The sequence below is a fragment of the Acinonyx jubatus genome, chromosome E2, assembly GCF_027475565.1.
Source record: "Acinonyx jubatus isolate Ajub_Pintada_27869175 chromosome E2, VMU_Ajub_asm_v1.0, whole genome shotgun sequence".
NCBI lineage: Eukaryota > Metazoa > Chordata > Mammalia > Carnivora > Felidae > Acinonyx > Acinonyx jubatus.
In genome coordinates this window covers 55,931,252-55,950,064 of record NC_069396.1, presented here as the reverse complement: position 1 = coordinate 55,950,064, position 18,813 = coordinate 55,931,252, and the positions used below count along the sequence as shown (strand labels likewise).

General features: G+C 40.3%; 1 protein-coding gene and 1 pseudogene across 1 annotated transcript in view; both read right to left on the bottom strand.

The window, feature by feature from the left end:
• Window positions 1-1,367: 1,367 nt before the first annotated feature.
• LOC113593346 (KRAB domain-containing protein 5-like) overlaps window positions 1,368-18,813 on the bottom strand; it is a 90,799-nt pseudogene continuing 73,353 nt past the window's right edge.
• Window positions 15,490-18,813, bottom strand: part of LOC113593331 (zinc finger protein 420-like) — a 44,080-nt gene continuing 40,756 nt past the window's right edge. The window contains exon 5 of the mRNA XM_027037276.2: window positions 15,490-18,372. Coding sequence (XP_026893077.1) covers window positions 16,580-18,372 — 1,793 coding nt within the window. The 3' untranslated portion in view covers window positions 15,490-16,579. The remainder of the gene's footprint in view (window positions 18,373-18,813) is intronic.

Sequence of the window (18,813 nt, the reverse complement as noted above, 5' to 3'; positions counted from 1 at the left end):
ATAATTAAAACATTTTTCTCTAAATATAGGAATTTTACTGATAATCTACCTCATTTCTTATAAAGTACATACCCATGTCATATCAGAACTTTTGATCTAGGGATACCTGAGTGGCTCAGTCTGTTGGGCATAAGACTTCAGCTCAGGTCATGATGTGAATTGTGGGTTTAAGCCCCATGTCAGGCACTGTGCTGACAGCTCAGAGCCTGGAGGATGCTTCAGATTCTCCCTCTTTCTGCCCTCTCCCGCTCATGATCACTTTCTCTCTTTCTCAAATATAAACTTATTTTTTTTTAATTTTGATCTAATAAATCATAAAGTAATCTCATATATTAACTAGTAAGAAAGTGAAAACATATATGACAAAGTCACAGGAACTTCATATTATACAAGGCAAAATTATACAATGACTAAACTATTAAGAAATAATCTAACAATTGAGACTTTATTATAGGCTGTGAGTTTTAAATTCTAAATGTTGTATCTGCCCTATGGCATTAATTTGTGTAGGAATTCTAGGAAAATAATAGGTGCTTTAAATTATTTCACCATTGAGGAACAAAACATATAGAGCGGAAATCTCTTAGTTTAGTTAATACAAAAAAAAAATGAACTACTCTTACTTTTTTTACGTTTATTTTTATTTATTTTGAGAGAGATAAACACCAAGTAGAGGAGAGGCAAAGAGAGAGAGGGAGATGGAATTCCAAGCTTGTTCTGTGCTGTCATCACAGAGGCCTGTGCGGGCCTCAAACTCACTAACTGTGAGATCACGACTTCAGCTGAAATCATATGCTTAACCAACTGATCCAACCATGCGCCCTCAAAACTGAACTTTTGAAATGAAATAAAGGGTTACGTGTTCTCATTTTAGGGAGGTGTTTTATTACCTGATGAAACTAGTGCGTCTCAATTTTGTACGATTAAGATTAATGCCTCCATAAATTTGGAAAGCATAAACCAGATAACATGTGGTATCTGCCCCAGTGTTCCTGGGATTTCTGTGCCAACCACCAATATGCCCACCACCACCCTGACACACGTCTCACACAAGGCAAATACTCAGAAATGAATTAACATACACTTCCTCAGAAATGCAGAGATTTCCCCAAACACTCAAAACAATGGAGAACGAGTCAGATTTTGGAGGACCTCACTGTGGACGTGAAGGACCTACAGTGGAAGTGAAGGAGAATCCTTAGAGAATGTAAGAGCATGATGTGTTGGAAAGCAGAAGTCCACTGTGAGAGGAAGATACATAAAACTAGGTTTTTTCAAACTAATTTCCATTCAAGGAGGGCTGCTCAAACCACATTTTCATGTCTATGTTCCGCCTGGACAATGGCACCTCACCTCTGTCATCGGATTCATTCCCACCTACCTGGGTGTGTAGCTACTGTCTCCTCTCTCTTGATATCCCAGAGCTCCCTCTTTTATTCCAAAAAGATGACCAGATCTGGCTTTGACACAAGACCTGTTTGTTAGAAAAAAGGAATAGGAGTATTGTTGGAGATTTTACTTTTCAACTGGACTCAGTGGAGAAGAGAGGACATTGTACAATTCTGGAAAATGATTTCCCAAATGCTGTTGCCCAATAGCCCCTTCAGAACACCCAGGATGGTTTCCAAGGTTTACATCTTGATCTCCACTTCCAAGTATTACCACTACCGTAACGAGTAGAAATTGGTATTGAAGATGGAAATACCATTTTATGGCACTCAATGTTTAGAATTGCCATTAATCTAAGAAATGATGAGGTTAGTCTAAGGAAGGGAAAACTAACTTGAAAGAAAACATCATGAAGGTATTTTTTTACATCTAAAAACTCCTACTTCTTTCCCTTATGTAGGGATCTGAATCCCAGTCATACAAAGGGGAAGCTTCGAAGAGACAGTCTTCAAAGGAAGGAACAAAACCTGAGTGTGGTTTGGGAAATCTGGAGGGAGTTATCCTCACCCAAGAAGAGGAGGTGTCCATAGGTCTCTAACATCACATCCCAGTATAGTTCCTGCTGACTGTGGTTCAGGCATCCCCACTCCTCCTGAGAGAATTCTACGGCCACATCCCTGAAGGTCAGCAGTCCCTGCAATAAATACCAGTTACCAAGTGGACACAGAAGGAGGTCATCAGGATCCCTAAGATGCAAGGGGGAGTTCATGGCACCAGCTGGAACCCACCTTCAGTGTTTACCTGCAGGTGCTCACTGACCTTAGTCCCTCAGTTTACTTAACCTCTTCTTTCCACCTTACCTTTTACTTCAGGCAAAACACCCCATGGGCATACTGTCCTGTGGTGGAAACAGAAAGTATCCAACAAAGGTAATGACTGCCTTGAGGAAGAGTTTCCATTGTCTCAACTTGACCTTAACCCCCGACTCACATCTATGCAGATGAACATTAGAGTAAGCATGAAGTGAAAACAGTTACCTTTATCTCGTTATATATATATTTTAAGTTTATTTCCTGAGAGAGAGAGCACAAGTATGGGTGGGGCAGAGAGAAGAAATCCCACCAGGCTCCATGTTCAGCATGGAGCTTGACTTGGGGCTTGATCTTAAGACTATGAGATCATGACTTGAGCCTAAATCAAAAGTCAGAAGCTCAAGGGACTGGGACACCCAGGAGCTCCCTTTTACCTCATTATAATGCTAAAATCTCCACCCATGGAGGAGCACAAACCTCATTTACTATGTAACACACAGTGAATGTATAGAACTGTTTTCTTAAGGCTCATGTACAACCTTATCCCCAGGCTCATTTTCTAAATATCCACCCTAACCCTAAATAAAAGGAAACCATTCCGGGTCGCCTAGGTGGCTTGGTTGGTTAAGCATCTGACTCTTGGTTTCAGCTCAGGTCATGATCTCATGGTTTTTGAGTTTGAGTCCTACATTAGGCTCTGCGTTGACAGAGCAGACAGTGCAAAGCCTGCCTGAGATTCTCTCTCTCCAACTCTCTCTGGCCCTCCCCTGCTCTCTCTCTCTCTCAATATAAATAAACTTAATTTTTTTTTAAAGGAAATGATTCTCCATTCCTCTGTGAGTCTCTGCTTTTGGCATTATTCCCTGTGATCTCCTTATTTCCTGTAAATCAATTTTCCTTTGTCTGACATCCCCACTTGGTATAGTTTTTTTGTGATTCACCAAGGACTGTATTCCTGTTTGTTCAGTTATATTAGGAGAACTGGTTCCTACTTAGATGAGTTTCTTGCTTTCTGCAGTAAGACAATTTGTAACACAGTATTATGCTCTAATATATTCTTGAATTTGAGGTATGAACCGTTATAAATATTGTGTTTATTCAAGAGAATTTGTAAAATAAAGGCATCAACACAGGCATACACATTTTGGAATCCTGTATTTCCGTCATACAGTACATGTGGTGTCTATTTCTTAGTGGGAAGTAATCAGTGAGTTACAAATATACTTAATATATCCTAATCTGAATAGAACTCACAACAGTGCCTTGGAGATCTTGTTAAAATGCAGATTCTGTTCAGGAGTTCTGAGATGGGGTAGGTTTTTGCATTTCTAACAAGACATTAGTCTATGGGACAAGGGATACAAATACTTCAATAATGAAGAAGTAGAACTCAAATTCGAAAACTCTTTGAGGACTTGAAGCTGAACGGGTTTTATACCAATTACAAGTTCTTCTAGAATAGCAAGAAAGGCAACAAGGCTTTCCAAGCATTTCCTGGTTAGTAGAGAGCATCTAACAGTTTCTCATAAATTCATGGAAAATAAATAATACTAATCTAAGAGAGGAAACACATTATCCTTTTTAGTGAATATTCTGTCAAGCATCCAGTACTTGGTATGGATCAGATTTTAACCCAGTATAACTGACCTAGAGTTGATCTAAAAGGACACACAGATCAATATACACAAAGGACCCTAAATCAATGTTCACAGCAGGTGTTAAAACCTGAGAACACTGATGGAAAGAAGAAGGTATGCACACAAAATTGATCCACGTTTATACATTCCATGCACACATACATACGTTTTAAAAGGAGTTATATAACATTAAACGTGATAGAATAGAAAATTATCAGGATGACTAAAAACCAATTTCAATGAGCAGTGACCGGGTGGCTTAGTCAGTTAAGTGTCCAACTCTTGATTTCAGCTCAGGTCATGATCTCAAGGTTCGTGAGTTCATGCCCCACCTCAGGCTCTATGCTGACAGTGTGGAGCCTGCTTGGGATTGTCTCTCTCCCCTCTTTCTCTGCCCCCCCTTGTCTCTCCCAAAATAAATTAAAAAAAACAACCAACCAAAAAACATTTTGATGGCATGAAACTCCTCAATCTAGTTGTAGGTGATAATGCTTAGGTCTTTTACTCACACTATGAACACGAACAGAATGATATGAATATAACAGGTTTTTTTTTTTTTCTGACTCTACTATGATGAAGGATACAAACAGAAACATGTTCACCTTCACCACAGAAGTCTGACCTAGGGACTGCATAGTTTGGATAAGCATCATATAAAGACTGGGTCACACATTCAATTTTTCTTTTTCCATGTTTATTTATATTGTGAGAGAGAGCATGGTGTAAAAGGGGGAGGGGCAGATAGAGGAAGAGAATCAAAGCAGACTCCAGGCTGTGACTTAGCCACACAGGTGCCTCTGGATGCTGCATTTTTAAAACGGTCTCCTGAATGTTCGTATGTCTCACCAATAGTTATTATTGAACTAAATGATAGCCACCAGAGAAATCTTGCAGTAGTTTTGCAAGTATCAATTTAAAGAAATATTTGCGATTGAACACTCTGTGCAACTACCCTCCCCCATGAACATATAAGCTTCATGCAGCCAAAGTACATTTCTTTCTGCCCACGGGTCCTGTGCCTGTACTATTTTGGTAAATTCCCTGTCTTGTACCATACAGTACCTCAACAACAGTATCTTGACCATAGTGCTCAGTGATCCCATAACATAGTATTTCATGGAAACCTTTTTTTTTTTTTTTAGATTTTTAATTTATTTATTCTTTACTGAAAGAGAGACAGAAGGCATAAGTAAGGAAGGGTCGAAAGAGAGAGGGAGAGAGACAGAGAATCCAAGGAGGCGTGGAGATGGAGAGGGAGAGGGAGAAGGGGAGAGAGAGAGAGAGTTAGTTAGTTGTGGGACGCGAACTCGTGCACTGTGACATTGGTGACCTGAGTTGAGTCAGATACTTAACCAACTGAGCCACCAGGCACCTCGAAAGCCATTTTTTAATTTAATGTTTATTCATTTTGATAAAGAAAGAGTGAATTCAAGGGAGGGACAGAGACAGAGAATCCCAGGAGGGCTCACACTGCCAGCACATAGCCTAACATGGGGCTCTACCTCATGAACACTGAGATCATGATCTGCACCAAAATCAAGAGTGGAGACTTCATTGACTGAGCCACCCAGACACCCCTCATTGAAAGGTTTTGTTTCAATCATCACTTGTGCTCTATGGTATTTCAGGATTTTAAGTCATTCAAACATATTAATTATGTCATTCTTCTCTTTCTGAAAACACAAACAAGTAAATAGAAAAGTATGTCTGTGTCATGACCATGAAGTGAAATAAAAACCTACAGGATAAAGGTCTGACTGATTTAGAACCTTTGCTCCCATAAGTCATCACATCTACTACACAAGGTGAGGGCCTTCATTGCCCAGTGGAAACTGATGTGAGGTGGGCCAGGAGTCAATAAATGCTCAAGAAACTATTCTTGAGACCTTTTTGGTGAACGAGGCTGATCTTATTAAAGCACAGGGACGGGACATGTGGGAAGAATGAGCTGCAGTGTGATTGTGAGGAGACATTCATTATATACTTTAAGTTGGGGGGGGGGTTGGAATAAAGATTCTGAAGGGATTTCATAGGTTAAAGAGGACTCACAGGATCCTGGAAGTCTGGCTATTGTCAAGGGAAGCTTGTTTTTCCCCTCTAGAAAAGCATTAACATTAAAGCAGTTGTAAATTCCTTGAGGAATATCTTCCTCATCCAGTCTTAAGTATTTCTCAGTGGGTTCTAAGTTGTAAGACAATTTAATTTTACCTACATTTCTTTTGCCTTTGTTTTCCTCACAGAAACTGCAAGGGAGGGGTGCCTGGGTCCTTAGTCAGTTAAGCATTTGACTCTTCAGCTCAGGTCAAGGACTCATGGTTTTGTGAGTTTGAGCCCTGAGTCATGCTCTGCACAGACCCTGTGGAGCCTGCTTGGGATTCATGCTTTCTCTACAACTCCACTGCTCCTGCTCTGTGTCTCTCAAAATACATAAACTTAAAAAAAGAAAGAAACTACAGAGAAAGAGAAACCAGGAGAAAGAAGGTACCAGTTTAAATGCGACGGTGTCTGGAAATCGCTCGGGAACTCTACCTAAAATCATTACAACTGATAAGAAGGAAAATATGAACTTTACTGGGGGGAAATCTGGCAGAGAGCCAAGGCCAAGGAATACAAGGTAACATCAGCTGTAAGTACACCATTCATATCACTGCCTAAGGCACACCTCAGGACACACGATCACCAGTGTATTCTTGTGACCCCCAAACAGTAAATCTGATTATAAACAACTTTGAGGATACAGTGCATTTATACAGCCTTCAGTCACATATAGTTTCCATGTCCTGTAATGTCTAGACTATTTTAAAGTATATTTTCCACATCCTAATGAGCAGGAATATTCCAGGTTATTCTGTGCCTCATATCCCTCTGGTGTATCTGTGCATTTTCATAAACCTTCTCTACCCAGAGCAGAGAAACCATCCAGATCAGACCTAAATGGGAACTGTTTTCCTTAAGTGCTATCCCAGAACAAGCAAAAGGACACCTGGATTCAACACTTTCGCCTCTGGATCTGTCACAAAGGGAGTATTTTCAATACTTGCAGGAATTTAATTCAAAGTGAAAACTGTTGATGCCCTACTGGAAGCCAGGTTGGAGAGAAGGGAGCAAAGTCTCTGGGATATAGGGGAGGAGTGTTCTAAAGACATAACCTAGAATATCATTTCTGAGAAGGTTAAAACTTAGGAGAACACATAAAGCAGAACCATCAGAACTAAAAAAAAAAAAAAATCGTTGCCTTTTTTTTTTTTTAAATTTCTCTTATAGAGAGAGGATGCATATAAATGGAGGACAGGGAAACAGGGACAGAGAGGAAATCTTAAGTAGGCTCCAAACTCAGAAGGAAGCCTGATGCAAGGCTGAGATCACGACCTGAGCCCAAATCAAGAGTCTGATGCTCAAATGGCTGAAACACCTAGGTGCCCTGCAATTTCTACATGCACGGAATTCAGGAGAAAAAGATGACAGGTCCTCCGGCCTGGGACGCAAGGCTTACCTTAGAACTGGCCATTTCTTCTTTCACCTCCTCTTCAAGATTTCTTTCTCAGAAGAATTTGTGGAGAAATTCCAGCTGAAGTAGGAGAAAATGTCTGTAAAGACACCAACACAGCCTCTCCACCTGTAACCTGATCTCCTGCAGGCAGGGCTTTGAAATGCAAAAAAGGCCCAAGTTCCCAGTCCTTTGTGTCAAGAGCTATTCAGAAACTGTCATCTCCCACTTGGGCACCAATCTCTGAGTTTCCCTCCCCTGTTTTCAGAGTGTCTCCCCTCCCACAGGAGCCCACAAATTCTGCTACAGCATAGGAACAGTGTGCTACATGGACCTGACCCTCCCCAACTCTTGTACAGGAGACCCTGTTACCTCCCTTTGAGGAAAAGCCTGCACTCAACTCTCATAAATTAATGGGAAACCTTCCTGCTTACTCAGGCCTAACTTAGAATTTTGATAGGGAAAGATAGGATTCAGTAAGCAGAAAGGGAAGGATTAGGACCTGAGATCCCTGGGTGGGGAAAACACTTTTTAGAACAATGCTGGGAGTGTCTGACCACAGCAAACCCCCTCAGGTGTAAGGTTCCTCTTAAGGATGTAACAGTTACCACCGACTTCCCCTCAGGTTCCCATCAGGAATTTGAGAAATAATTTTGTATATCTTTTGTAATATGCTGTCTTCTCTGGTAAACATAATGCTTGAGTTGAAATCCTAGATTCTCCAGCAAGACTCATGTTTTTTGCTTTGTTTTCTTTTGTTTTTGGTAAATAGGTCTTGCTCTCTCTGGATCTGGTCAAGATTTCTGGAAAAGGAAAGAGCCCTGACATGTGAAGAGCAAGGAGACATTACCCACACATGCAGGTAACTGGGAATGAATGCACCAGATGACAGAGGTAAGGGCCAAAGATCAAAGGAGAAAACTTGACCTTAAACTGTGTTTTTGAAAGTTCTGCTTCAGTGGACTGATTCTGGAAACCTAGGTTTATTTCTGTGGTGTGTTTATTTCTCTGGAGAACAGAGGTGGTCACAGAGGGACTATCCTGTCTCCCTCTTCTCATGTTCCTACATCCTCTAAAGAATTCCCTTCTGTGCCAATGTCTTCCATGGCATTCACAGTGAAACCCAAATGCCTCCCCATGGCCAGTGAGGGACTGTGTGATCTGATGGCTATTCCATTGCTTTTGGGTGGCATGTGAAAATCTCTACACATAGGCAGTTTCTAAGTAGAGGCCCCAATGTGATTTACTCCTCGCCCACTTTTGGGTACTCTTGTCTGTTGCAGACATGCACAAACTCTGGTACATCAGGAATGTGTGGGTAGTTTGAATCTCCCATGTCAAATAGTATACAGAGCAGCTTTCCCCATAGAGGTTTCCCTATTGACCAAACAGACCCTGTCCCCCATCCTCAGAAATCTACCTGGGAGCATGGTGCTTGGGTGGCTCAGTCAGTTAAGCGTCCAACTTTGGCTCAGGTCATGACCTCGTGGTTTGTGGGTTTGAGCCTTGCTTTGGACTCTCTGCTGACAGCTCAGAGCCTGCAGCCTGCCTCAGATTCTGTTTCCCTCTCTCTCTCTGCCCCTCCCTGGCTCACTTGCTTGCTCTATCTCTCTTAAATAAACATTAAAAAAAAAAAAAAGTACCTGGAAGCCTCAGTGTTCACATTGGCCTCACAATGGAATACGTTGGGCCACTTCATTAATACCTAATTGATGCTAGGCCCCATCAAGAACTAAGTGCCAAAATCTTTGGGGTTGGGACACTGGAGATGGTAGTGCAAAAAACTACACAGGGTATCCCACCGGGAAGGCAAAGCTGAGAAGAACTTTTCTAAATGTTGCTTGTCAAAATTTCATGTATATACCAATCACTTCAGGATACCATTAAAAAAGATTCTAGGGCCCCACACTCAGATATCATGACTCCCTAGGACTAGACGAAGGTCATTAGTTTGTACTTTTAACAGCCATTGAGGCTGGTAACCCAAGACTACATTTCCAGTAGCACTAAACTAGAGAAAGTAGAAGAGCACACCCGAGCCCCTTACACCCAACCATCTTATCTCAACATAAACACTGCTGTTCCCAGTGTGAAGATTAAGAGCTTCTGGAAAGAGGACCTTTTCTGCTCATCCTCTGCAAATTGGAAAGGGACTAGATACGGCAGGGTTGTCTGAGCAAGGCTGTTTGGGGTAAATAATAGGTACTCATTCTCGAATGTCTACTGAGCATCTTTTCCATGGTCTAGGTATAGGAAGATGCAGTCTGTCCAAGATACTGTGCAGGGAATCAGACATATATTACATGGGTTAATCTTTCTAAAACCTTGGGAATTGGGTACTGCACATTCCTTTGTTTCAGGTGGGTTTTGGATGCTCGGTGTGCCTTCCTGGGTTTAGAGATGGCTTATCTTCTTTTGTATCATCAGTAATCTTGAAACAATGTTGGACTTAATGGCACAAATATAGAGAAAAGATTTGGAAACAGAAAAGAAGGGTGGATTAGAGGGATATTTAATAGGCCAGTAATTTTCCTTACCTATTTGGTTAGGTTTATTAAAGAATTCTTTTAATGTTTATTTATTTTTGAGAAAGAGACAGAGAGAGAGACAGAGAGACAGAGAGTGGGGGAGGAGGGGCAGGGGCAGTGAGAGGAGACACAAAATCTGCAGCAGGCTCCAGGTTCTGTCAGCACAGAGCCCAAAGTGGGTCTCCAACCCACCAAATGTGAAATCAAGACCTAAGCAGAAGTCAGCGGCTTAACCATGTGAGCTGAGCCTCCCAGGTGCCCCTAGGCGCCCAGTGTTTGGTTAATTCTAAATGTGGACTCTCAAAGGATGTCCCGGGAATGGAAGATGGGATGCTTTGGGTTACCTTGGAAGCACTGTTTTAACCAGATAGGTGAAAAGGATTCACCAAGTTGTAAGTGCTTGACTCTCCTCTGAGTCTGAGCCTCAAGAAATTTTGAGCATCAACTTGGGCCACCCAGTAAGTGGAGCTGCCGGAAACTCTGTCCTCTGAGCTGTTCTTTGAAAGGAGGATCAGGGACTGACTGTAGAGGCATGGAGGGCAATATCAGGGCCCAACAGGTCATCTTTCACAGAATCTGAAGGGAAAATTGTCTGTTGGGCTTTGCAAGCTGCATTTAGGCAGAGGGTCTCTTCCCAATGCAAATTCAGGGGTAGCTGAGCTCTGTGCCCAGTGTTAGGCCCGAAGCATGGATCAGGAATGGGGCTGGGGGTGGTGTGTGAGAAGGGCCACTGGAGGTGGGATTGATGGGTCTGGTTGAGCCAAGATGCAAGGCTCGTGCTGGATAGACCTGGGCAGGTGAAAGAAGCCCGTGACTGTAGGTTTAGTCCCAAGAGGAGAGGTCTGTGCTACAAGTCCCCTGTGCGCACGTGCCGCACTTGGTGGCAACCTGTCTGCGCAGGCGCGTTGGGGAGCCATTACCAAGAGTGAAGTCTGGGCAAGTGAGGGCACTTTTATTGAGGTCTTAAGCGCACATGCAAGACTGAGCAGCGAGGGGCAGGGAAAGAGGTCACACTGACTCTTAGACCCACAATGCAAGTGGGCAAAATGGTGGGCTGTGTGGTGGTAAATGAACTGATGTACATTCACATTTTCAAGGGTTAATTTGACCGTTTAATTGATCTATTCAGATGATTGAGCATGTCCACTTGGAGGTAGCGATAAGGGTTTTACAGAGTAGGTGGAAGCAAAGGAAGGAGAGTGTTTTATTGCATACACCTTAAGCATTTCCTTGATTTTTGGAAGGCCTAGTTGACTGTAATTGCTTGTTCTTAAGTTAATTTTTGTCCTCTCCAGTGCAGTGACTGCAAATTACGTCAAGGTTTCCCTACAGAGGCTTTGGGGCATTAGAACCACCGTAGGCTATGGCTTCCCTATTTCATTTAACTGTGGAAACATGGTTGGTAGGATATTATGTGGTGTTTATTTTAAATCCATTAGCAGGGGACATTTAGAAATAGTCCATTCAGTATAAGAATGCAGTCATGATGATTCAACAATCTCCAGAACCACCCAGTTAAGTCACATGTATTCACCTCAAAGATCACATTTCATGATGTGTGTGATAGGAAGAGTCAGGCACATTCAACTATGTAAGCATATAAACAAGAAACTGTTGGAACAAGGACGTTTTCTTTACAATTACCGTGGTATATGATGCGTTTTGGTTTTTGTGAAATTGATTTCTACTGGTGTGAAAATACCACCCTCGTGTAGCATTAATAAAAGCAATTTGAGAATAAGTTTGATGTGACAATATTTATAGAAACATTGAACCAAGCACAAGATACTTTAGTGCCTGTGTGTTACTCAATTTCAAGGGCAATTTCACATACACTCTGAATTTGCATAAAACGGAATATCCACCTCTACTTGAAAAATAGTTATCTCCGAAGGTCTAGCTATTTTTGATGACAGGAATTAATGTTACTTTTTATTTAAATATTTTATAAGCATATACTTTCTAATTTTCATATTATAATTCATGATATGCCTAAGGTAGTTGTTTTCTATCACTACCATAACCAGTCATCATGATTTTATGGGCAAATGTTCACACAATTGTGTTGTTAATAAGTGTGGAATTTCAGTGGACTTGGCTTTACTTTCTGTTCAGGGTCTTGTGAGGTTAAAAATCAAGGTTTCGTGAGGCAAATATCTTCTGGGTCACCACACTCATTCCTTATCTTTATGTATGCACAACCACTAGTCTGCTTATTTACGTTTTCTTTTTTCTACTTTTATTCAGAGAGAAGTTGTACACATTAGTCTAATATAATGTGTCACTTAAGGATTTGATACATGTATATATTGCAAAGTATTTACAATAAACCTAGTTAACATCCATCACCTCACAGTTAGAAATTTCTTGGGTGTGATAAGAAACCCAAGAAAACTACTCCGTTTAGCATCTTTCAAATAGGCAATACAGTATTGTGAATTAAAGCCAGCATACACCTTATATACATACCACATTATCTACTTTTCTGACAGGGGCCACAAATGTTTTTCAAGTCTTGGCTTTTAGGAATGTTGTGGTTTTTTTTTTTTGAGTTTTCACACACTTGAGATTTTTATTTTGTTTTGTACTTCTAATTGGCTTCTGGTTTTGTGTCATTGTGTTTGAAAAAGATACTTCATGATTTTTTTTTCCTTTTAAGTTTGTTCCTTTGGAGATAAAGAACACCAGAGTAAACATATGAGGAGGGAAGGGACGGAAGGAGAGGGAGGGAGAGAGAATCCCAAGCAGGCTCCACCCTGTGATTGTGGAGTCTGATGGGGGCTTAAACCCAAGAACTCTGAGATTGTGACCTGACCAAAGTCAGGAGTTGGACACGTTTGAGCCACCCAGGCACCCTCCTTCATAGGATTTCAATCTTAAATTTATTATGATTTTGGGACCCAACATGTAACATATATTAGACAATGTTCCATATGTACATGAGAAGAATGTGTTTCCTGCAACTGTTGGATGGAATGTTGTAATACACCTACTTAATGGCATTGAAGTCTGATATTATTGATTTTCTGTCTGGATACTCTACTCATTATGGGAAGGTGCACAATTGAAGTCTCCTGCTAATATATCTTGTCTTTTTCTCTATTCTTGTCTGTTAATAGTTGCTTTATATTTAGGTGCTTTTGTGTGGGGTGGACAAATATCTACCGAAGTTCTATCTTTGTGTTGAATTGATTCTTTTATTTTCTATTAGTTGTTTTAAAAAAAAATTATTTACTTTTGAGAGCAAGAGAGACAGAGCTTGACTGGGGGAGGGGTTGAGAGAGAGGGAGACACAGAATCTGCAGCAGGCTTCAGGCTGTGATCTGTCAGCATAGAACCCGATGTAGGGCTCGAACTCAGACCGCGAGATCATGACCTGAGCCGAAGTCAGCAGCTTACTTCACTAAGCCACCAGGCACCCCTCTATTTATTCTTTTTTTAGGGAAATCTGGTTGTATTTCTTTAAAAAACTATAAAAGATTATATATATATATATATATATATACATATATATACATATATATAACAAACAAAACAGGATTTTAAAAATAAATAACTCTAAGGTACCAAACGTTGACCACATCAACACAATAATCGGATGCACAAAAAGATTATTAAGTAGCTCAAGGAGTAAAAAGCAATAAACACAATTAAATGTCTTGTCAATGCAGACACTACATGGATATACAAATCTATCGCTTTAAGGTAACACGGACAAAATCTAAATACATGCATTAGCTACCTTTCTCCAACATGAAAGGATTCATGTTTTCTATTTGGTGAATACATATATAATGTATAAAACCTTTAGTAACAGGTACGGAGGTCTACAAAGTGTGAGCCAAGTAGAATGTAAGGTTTTCATCTATCATTTCAGAAAGAACCCAACATAAAATAAATCCACCAGCACAAGTATTGCAAAGTTGATCCATAAAAAGTGATGATTGGCAATTTCATACAAAGAAAAGTCCTCAGAATTGAATATTAGGAATTTTACAGAGAGGTATTCTGGTAACCTGCCTGAAAGGACCAATAGCTTATTTGGGGGCTTAAAACATGAGATAACAATGTAAAGTAAATGACATGTGAGATGAAAAAAATGCAGTGTATTACAGCAAGAGGTTAGCAAATGGAATACTGTGGGAAAGATTTATTAGCCTATACAAGTTGGTTTTCAGAAACCATTGGTCACTTGTTACAGTCAAGTACCCACATTTTCATTGCAACAGTTGTTTTTCCACACTCATCAAAACCTGGAAGCAATAGGTGTTTCTCAAAGTGTCATTCAGGGTTCTTTTTTTTACCCCCAAACCTCAAATCACAGGAACAGATCTTTGAATATCAACTAGCCATTTAGGAGACTCCTAAGATACAGATGTTCATAAACATTACACAAGCTACAATTCAGATACCTGCACAAACACCACCAACATTAATGGAAAAATGTGTTGGTTTTTAAAGTGTTAAACACTATATGAGTTACACGAACACACTCTTGGTGTCCTTCCCAAACAAAAATGGGTGAACACCTTATTGCCATTCTGCCAAACACCACATAACTAAAAATGCTGCGTGAGGTGACCCCTCTATTTTGTAAGGACATGCACTGTGACTTCTTACAGTCTTGGGCTTAAAGTGTGTTTTGTCTGATGGAAGCATGGCTACTCCACATTCTTTTGTTTTCCATTGGCATGGAAGATCTTTTTCCACACCTGTGCTTTCAGCCTGAGTGTGTTCCTACAGCTGAAGTGAGTCTCTTGAAGGCAGCACGTATCTTTAGTTTGTGTACTTCTTCCCTTTCAGCCAATGTATCTTTTGGTTGGAGAATTTAGTCCCTTTATATTTAAAGTAAGTATTGACATAGGTATGGATGGAGTTATTCTTGTCATTGTTTTCCATGTTTTTAGCTGTTGTACAATTACTTGCCCCTTTCTTATCCCTTTGGTCTTTTTCTTTGTGATTTGTTGATTTTCTAAAGTGGTGTACTTTGATTCCTTTTGATTTGGGTTTTGTGTATCTACTACAGGTTTTGCTTTGTGGTTACCAAGAGGCTTTAAGGAGACATCTTTTTAAAATCTATTTTGTTAACACCTTAATTTTGCATACCAGAACACTTTGAGACCTGAGGTAATTCTTAAAAGATGTCAGTGTACAATCCTATGCCATGTTAGGGAAGAGTTACTTACTCTCTTTCTGATATCTGTGAAGGTTTCTTCCTTTCAACCACATCAACTGGTATTCTCTAGTTCTAACTATTGCGGGTAAGAAGTTGTCTCAGTATGTGCCTGGACTGCACAAAACCAATAAACAAAACATTTTATTTGTAACATTCAGAAACGTTTTTAGGTTTAATAAATGTTCAAGAATGATGTTCTGAAAACCCATTTCATAATAACTTACATCAGTGTTAGAAACATAAACAACACCTCTATTTAAGTTTGTTCATAGATTCTACATCATATTGTCCTTCATCTTCCATGGAAGATCAGGTATGCAGGAGTCCCACCTACGAGGGAAGGGCATCTGATATCTTTGATGCAGGAAATCAGCCACATACTTTCAACACCCACTGGGAATCAATGAATTGTCTGAAGTGATTTGAGGGCACACAAATACAGTATTACTTGCTAGTCAACATCTTAAAGCGGGCCAAGGTAAAACAAAAGCACATTAAAATTACTTATTCCTATGCAAAACACCGCCCCTTCTCTATTTTTAGGCATACCTGCATATTCGTTATCTAAGTGTTCAACTTTGTTTTATCCCATATGGTTAAGTATTTTTATGGAGATAATGTCTGAATAGAGTGGCCAATGTACTTCTTTCTACTGTGAATTCTGTGATGTTTATTGACAGTTGATGTTCAGGTAATTAGATGACTAACTATATCTTTCAGGTTACTTTCCTCTCTGTATGGTTTTGTTTTCTGAAGTGTATATTTAAAAAGGTCTTTCCTTATTCATACATTATCCCCAAGTAGGCATTTGGGGATACTGAGTCATGATTGAATTCCAGTTAAAGGTATGGCCACTCCCTTTACATTTTACAGTTTTGCTCTTGTATCATAACTGTGATATTGAGACAGTTGTGAGATCTAGCTAGAGGTTTGCCACATTCATTACATTTGTAATGTCTCTGTGCAACAGGAACTATGGCAATGAGTAAGGCTTGAGCAGTCTGAAACGTTTTTTACCACATTCTTTGTAAGTTTTCTCTGCAGTATGAGGTCTGTGATATTGGATGAGGCTTGAGTACTGATTAAAAGGCTTGCTTAATTCTTTGTATTGGTAAGATCATCTCCAGTATATGTTCTCTGATGAAGAATCAGGGTTTACTTGTAAAGCATTGCTTTACTATCTTAACAATTTCCAATGGGTATCATTGGGTATCATTACTCTTCAGTATGAATTATCTGATGTGGAATAAGAGTTGAGGAATCCTTAGAAATTCTGTCACAGTCTTAACATTTAGAAGATTTGCTCTAGTATGAATTCTATGTTAATAAGTCAAGGATGAACAGTGAAGAAAGGTTTTCCCACATCCTTTACATTGGTAAGGTTTCTCTCTGGTATGGATTCTGTGATGTTCATTAAGATGTGCCTGGTGGGAGAAGGCCTTCCCACAGTCTTGACATTGGTAACCTTTCTCTCCAAGATGGATTCTGTGATGTACATTAAGATGTGCCTCGGGGGAAAAGGTCTTTCCACATTCATTACATTGGTAAAGTCAGTCTTCATTATGAATTCTGTGATGTTTGGTAAGGCTTGACTGTCGCGGATACGCCTTGCCACATTCTTTGCATTGGTAAGGTTTCACTCCAGTATGAATTCTGTGATGTTCTGTAAGGGCTGAGGGCCGGATGAAGGCCTTGCCACATTCTTTGCACTGGTAAGGTTTCTCTCCACTGTGAATTCTGTGGTGTGCCTTCAGGGCCGATTGCCAGTTAAAGGCTTTGCCACATTCTTTACATTGGTAAGGTTTCACTCCAGTATGAATTCTGTGATGTACTGTAAGGGCTGAGGGCCGGATGAAAGCCTTGCCACATTCTTTGCATTGGTAAGGTTTCTCTCCACTGTGAATTCTGTGATGTGCCTTCAGGGCCGATTGCCAGTTAAAGGCTTTGCCACAATCTTTACATTGGTAAGGTTTAACTCCAGTATGAATTCTATGATGTCTGCTAAGGTTTGAATACCGCGTATAGACCTTGCCACATTCTTTGCATTGGTAAGGGTTCACCCCAGTATGAATTCTGTGATGTTCTGTAAGGGCTGAGAGCCAGCTAAAGGCAATGCCACATTCTTTACATCGGTAAGGTTTCTCTCCACTATGAATTCTGTGATGTGCCTTAAGGGCTGATTGCCAGTTAAAGGTTTTGCCACATTCTTTACATTGGTAAGGTTTCTGTCCAGTATGAATTACTTTATGTTGTTTAAGGTATGATTTCTGGTTAAAGGTCTTGCCACATTCATTACATTGGTAAGGTTTCTCTCCAGTATGGACTCTGTGATGTACATCAAGATGTGATGGGCAGTAAAAGGCCTTGCCACATTCATTACATTGGTAAGGTTTTACTCCACTATGAATTCTGAGATGTATCTTAAGGACTGATGACCAGGTAAAGGCCTTGCCACATTCTTTACATTGGTAAGGTTTCTGTCCAGTATGAATTATTTTATGTCCTTTAAAGTTTGATTTCTGGCTAAAGGCCTTGCCACATTCTTTACATTGGTAAGGTTTCTCTCCACTGTGAATTCTCTGATGTAACTTAATGGCTGAGTGCCAGTAAAAGGCTTTACCACATTCTTTACATTGGTAATGTTTCTCTCCGGGGTGACTTCTGTGATGTACTGTAAGGGCTGAGAGCCAGCTAAAGGCCTTGCCACATTCTTTACATTGGTAAGGTTTCTCTCCACTATGAACTCTGTCATGTGTCCTGAGGCCTGAGTGCCAGATAAGAGATTTAGCACATTCTTTACGTTTGTAAGGTTTGACTCCAGTATGAATTCTGCGATGTTGTTTCAAGTTTGAGAAGGACCCAAAAGCCTTGCCACATTCTTTACATTGGTAATGTTTCACTCCAGTATGAATTCTGTGATGTTTGGTAAGGCTTGACTGTCGCGTATAGGCCTTGCCAGATTCTTTGCATTGGTAAGGTTTCACTCCAGTATGAATTCTGCGATGTTGTGTCAAGTTTGAGAAGTTCACAAAGGCCTTGCCACATTTTTTACATTGGTAAGTTTTCTCTCCCGTATGGATTCTGTGATGTCTCCTAAGGGCTGTGCGCCAGTTAAAGGCCTTGCCACATTTTTTGCATTGGTAAGGTTTCTCCTCAGCATGAACCGTGTGATGTTCAGAAAGTTGTGAATGATGCCGAAAGGTCTTACCATATCGTTGAAGTTTGTACGGTGTCTCTACAGTATGAATTCTTTGATGTCCTGAAAGGGAGGAGGGCCAGATAAAGGACTTGCCACCTTCTTTTTCTTGGTAAGTTTTCTCTCCAGTATGAATTCTTTGATGTCCTGTAAGGGTGGAGAACTGGTTAAAGACATGGCCACATTCCTTACATTGGTAAGGTTTCTCTCCAGTATGAGTTAATTTATGTTGAATAAGGGTTGAGACAATTTAAAGACCTTGCCACATTCTTCACATTTGTAGGTTTCTGTCCAGTATGCAGTTGCTGGTGGTCAAAGGTTTTGCCACATACGTTACCTATATAACTTTCCTCTCCTGTACCAGTTGTCTGACCTGTACTGAATCTTGATGAATGACTAAACATGCTCCCATGTTGATTATATCTGCAATGGTTTCTTCCCACATGAATCCTCTGATGATCACCAACATTGGGAGACTGGTTAAGAATTTTCCCACATTCAATATATTTATATAATGATTCTCTCCCTTAGGGATACTCCTGTGTGTAACAAGGTTGACATTTTGATAAAAGACTTCCCCATATTTAT